This window comes from Halyomorpha halys, unplaced genomic scaffold (genome assembly GCF_000696795.3).
Source record: "Halyomorpha halys isolate HHAL.00 unplaced genomic scaffold, Hhal_1.1 Scaffold2108.1, whole genome shotgun sequence".
In the NCBI taxonomy this organism is placed as follows: Eukaryota; Metazoa; Arthropoda; class Insecta; order Hemiptera; family Pentatomidae; genus Halyomorpha; species Halyomorpha halys.
Window position 1 is genome coordinate 16,583 of NW_027109873.1, and position 5,211 is coordinate 21,793.

At 30.7% G+C, this 5,211-nt stretch overlaps 1 protein-coding gene across 1 annotated transcript; it reads left to right on the forward strand.

Moving 5' to 3' along the window:
* Positions 1–1,028: 1,028 nt before the first annotated feature.
* Positions 1,029–4,883, forward strand: LOC136795916 (zinc finger protein 711-like; the record flags this gene model as incomplete). Its single annotated transcript, XM_067048040.1, is given in 2 exon segments — positions 1,029–1,073; positions 2,792–4,883. Coding segments are annotated over 2 exon segments (1,130 nt in total), but the record flags the coding sequence as incomplete, so codon positions are not given.
* Positions 4,884–5,211: the final 328 nt, after the last annotated feature.

The following is a 5,211-nucleotide window of genomic DNA, read 5'->3' on the forward strand; positions in this document are numbered from 1 at the left end:
TATTATTAACTTCTAAATTATTAGCTTATATAAATGATTTTTAGTTCACCATTATTGTAAAACGACTACCATGATTGTTAAATTATGTACTTTACAGGCTACCTCTATTTGATTCCCCCATATACATATAAATTATTATTATTATAATTTCACTTTTGACTGGATAGTTGAATATTGTTAGGGAACTATATACAAATTAATTGTAATGAAAAATAAAACATAATTCTCAGAACAAAAATCTATTGGATAATTTACAGATGGTATCCAGGGGTGAATATTTATATCTTGAAATTATTACTTGATATTTTAAACATTCATTAAAATATAGCAATATATTTCAGAAATGATGTATTTATGTACAAGTGTGTATGGAACAATGGGTGACGCTTTGTTGCCTCTTGTTCTTTATAGCTTTAAATCTTCGAAAATGTTATCAAATTTCGAGTTTTCTGCAATTTTAACTTATGTAATATATTTCCCTAATGAAAATTTTCTCTTTTATCGTTTCCTAATTTTTAAAAAAATATTATCACAACTATCAATAGGAAAATAAAGGAAAATATTTTCCCTTACTCGTTCAATATCGCAGTGGTTCTGCAGCTTCCATGACATGACATCTTTTGATTGATAGAGATTGGTTACCATACTTGTATGATTAACAAAGCTAATTAGCAATATAAAATTAAAATTACATTTAACAATTTATAATTTAACTGTTTATTTATTTTTGCGGTGGAAAGTCTTTATATTTATAACAAGCAAGCTGTATTATTTCACGAACTCTCTTTAGATATTTCGGCTATTTATCCCATCTTTAATATCAATATATTTTATGGCCTAAAGATAACATTAATAGCCAAACTGTTGTAAAAAGGAAATAAAGAAAGATTAGTAAAAGAGAATATGGCTTGTTGATTAACGATTAAAAGGTTGTGTCCTTCCACATTGCAGGCTTTAGATTTTCATTTAAATTATTATTTTGTTTGAATTCTCCTGTTTAAAGTATTTTTACTTGTCGACAGGTGGCTATGTTCATGGTCAACAGGAAGGAGAGCTACCTGTTCTAGATGATGGTGAGAATTATTCTTTTTATTATAATGCTTGAAGTAGTTGCCTAAAGAATAATATTTTTGATTTTGTGTTACTTATTATTTTCTGTGTGATCGTTCTTCACTTTCACCTCTGATTTGATTGCAACATGTATGACACTAGACTTCAAAACAAGGCTGGTAGTCATTTTCACAAAGTTTCCGCTTTAGTCCCAACATGGCGACGGGCGGACTAGTTCATCCTTTTGAATCGTCAATATACAGGAACCTTGATCATCCAGTATACTCAGTTCTCTTATTCCGCTGAGTTATTGGAATCGAATATATAAAGCTAAAGAATAATTTGAACTATTTATTAAGAGCCAATGTTATCGGTTAGAGACGGTAAAATATGACTGGCTTTGTTAGACCTCAGTGATGCCTTTGGCTCTATCCCAAGAGGCTCTGTATTTATATAGAAAAATGTGCCAGTTCCCTGAATTGAGACAGTTAAATCAGCCTATCAGGATCCTTAAGGTATCTTAAGGATAAATGGTTCAAAATCTTTCCCTATAACATGAGGAGTAAAACCAGGAGACAGTCCGAGTCCTCTTCTTTTTAAGACCTGCTATTTAAAATTTTTTTTAGTTTTTCCGGGAGTTCTGAGAAGAATTCTCTTTCTCCCCTCCCGCAAGTTCTAAAAATTATCATTATGAAACAATATCGTATTACTGCCAGAAAAAGATATACGGTGTCAAATGTTGCACAAAAGTCGTGCGTATTTTATGTAATTTATTTTATTATTTATTTTATTTATTAATTTTACGTAAATAAAGAAATTTTAATGTGGAAGATACCCATCAATAGATTCCCAAAACTTACATGGGAAGCAAAGGCTGAGAGAAAACCAACAAGCCAACGATCGAGGAATAAGTAGAAGGACCTCATATCGGATCTGGCTAGAAACAGAATTGTCACTTTGGGACCAAAGTCATGAATTTGGCAATGGATAGAGATGGTATTAAGAGATGCATCAAGGCTGTCCCAATACCGTAAGGTATAAGGGTTGGGTAAAGAAAAAGAAAATTTTCCTGCACCTTATTAATTTTTCCTTGCTTGTCATAAAATTCTGCTGTTCTGTGGCTAATAAGAGATTTATAAGCTTCACCTCTATTTATATCTAAAAGATTTAACAAATAATAGTCTTTTATAGAGGTAAAAAACCTCATCTGTGTACTTATTATTAACATAAAACGGATATACGTTATTATTTAAAAGACATATTCAATCTATCATACTGGTGGGAAGCTTTATCAACATCCATAGTGAAAATATATAATGGTTAAATATATAATGGCTTTGTACTTTAAAAACACATATTAGAGCTCGTGAGACTGGTGAGGAGCCGCATAAATTTTTATATTGTTAATATAAAACAGCTATATTTGGTAGTTAAATAATAAATACCAGTCTTTCAGGTGAAAAATCTCATCAATGTCCTCATTGGGAATATAAAACTATTCAGATTAATTAAATCATTATCATAAAGTTAAAATTATTAGGAATCAAACAAATGAAATCCTTTAGATAAAAATAATAATTAATATAGCCCAGTTTGAGGTCTGAACAACAGAAATAGTATCAATTATTCATTATTAATAATACCATTTTTTAATCTTGTTTTTCTTACCGCATCCTTGGGTCATCATAATTTAAAATAAGATCAACCATCTATATGAAATATTATATTTATTGTTTTACAGATCTTGATTCCTTACTAAATGAGATATATCAACTTAACGTTCCCGTTATGCATCATCATGCTCAGAAGACGGTTTGTCAATGTCAACATTGTGACTACAAAGGAAGCATACCATTTGGTTTTAAAAAACATATAATGCCTTGTAATTCAGTCGAAAAGCCTCATCAGTGCTCTCATTGTGAACATAGAACAGTTGAACTTAGTAATTTAAAAAAACACATTGTGGCCCGACATACTGGTGAGAAGCGAAATCAGTGCCCTTTTTGTGAATATACATCAGTTACAAAACATCATTTAAATCTACACATAATGTCCCGACATACTGATGAAAAGCCTCATCAATGTCCTCATTGTGAATACAAAGCTGTTCAAATTACTAATTTAAAACAACACATAATGGCACGACATACTGGTGAGAAGCGACATCAGTGCCCTTATTGTGAATATAAATCAGTTACAAAACATCAATTAAATCGACACATAATGGCCCGACATACTGATGAAAAGCCTCATCAATGTCCTCATTGTGAATATAAAGCTGTTCAAATTATTAATTTAAAACAACACATAATGGCCCGACATACTGGTGAGAAGCGACATCAGTGCCCATATTGTGAATATAAAACAGTTCGTCCTAGCCATTTAAATCAGCACATAATGACCCGTCATACTAGTGAGAAACCTCATCAGTGCCCTTATTGTGAATATAAATCAGTTCGTCCTAGCTATTTAAATCAGCACATAATGAACCGTCATACTGGTGAGAAGCCTCATCAATGCCCTTATTGTGAATATAGATCAGTTCAAAAATGTAATTTAAAACAACACATAATGGCCCGACATACTGGTGAGAAACCTCATCAGTGCCCTTATTGCGAATATAAATCAGTTCGTCCTAGCTATTTAAATCAGCACATAATGAAACGTCATACTAGTGAGAAGCCTCATCAGTGCCCTCATTGTGAATATAGATCAGTTCAAAAATGTAATTTAAAACAGCACATAATGGCCCGACATACTGGTGAGAAGCCTCATCAATGTCCTCATTGTGAATATAAATCAGTTCAAAAAGGTAATTTAAAATAGCACATAATGTCCCGACATACTGATGAGAAGCCTCATTGTCAATATAAAGCTGTTCACAAAGGTGGTTTAAAAAAACACATAATGGCCTACACAATGCTCAGAATCCATTGTCAATGCCACCATTGTAGCTATAGAACAGTAAATATTGCTCAGTTAGAATCATAAGAAATAAAAGTCTGCTACATTGGCATTACATGGAAGTTTATAATCAGTTATTTTGCTCCGTGGTACTGGTGAGAAGTCTCACCAATGATCTTATTGTGAATATAAATAGGTTCGAAAAGATTGATTTAAAACAACACATAATGGTAACAACACATAGTGGTAACAACACATAATGGTAACAACACATAATAGTAACAACACATAAATCAGTTACAAAAGTTTTCTAGGGACCGTAAATAAGCAGTGTTTGCAATAGGTAATATATATTGCTTATAGTAATCTTATAAAGTAAGCTTATAATCAGTTATAATGCCCCTCCATACAAAGGACATCGAAAAGCTTTTTCATTGTCAATACAAAGAAGTTCAAATATACATATAATGGCGCATAAGGCTATGCCTCATATACCTATGATTATATGAACTTTAATGATTACATATGTTTTAAATGAAGTTTCTATTATGGGCAAATGCCTTTTCACAGATTTTGAAAGTCCCTTGGTGAGTTTTGTTGTTGTGAAACTGGCTATGGTTCACTAGTTTAATCATGAGCGATAACACCTTTCACTTGGCCAATAATTTCCTGTAGTTGACAATCATGTAAAACTCGTGTATTCACCACAGAACACTAAACCTTATCTACAATCAACTAATCACACAATTAAATGTTCATCAAAACCTTCTATTTTATAAACCATTGACGTACAAAATTAATAAATTTAAAATAACTATTCTTGAGGCAAATTTGTTGATTTTAAAAGCATGAACTACGTAGTAAGAATGTTTGAAAGATAGAGATATTTTTGTCCAATAGTTTTATTAATTCAATGTATTTTTTTATTGATTTAAATATTTGACTATCAAAATAAAATCATTAAAAAATTATTTTGTCTAAAAAATAAATTAATATTTGAGAAATATTAGTTTTAGTATTCCTTTTTATTTCTATTTTTCTTTTCCTTTTTATTTCTATTTTTCTTTTCCTTTTTTTTTTGAAACATTTAAATTATAAAATACTTTAACTAACTAATCATAACTGTAATTTCAGTTGCAAGTCATCTCAGATTATGATAATTTAAGTTCACAGAATAGTCAGCATGAAGTCATGAATGTTAAGTGTTAATGTGTGTATTAACACAGATGTTAGTTTAACTATAAAATACTGTTGGAA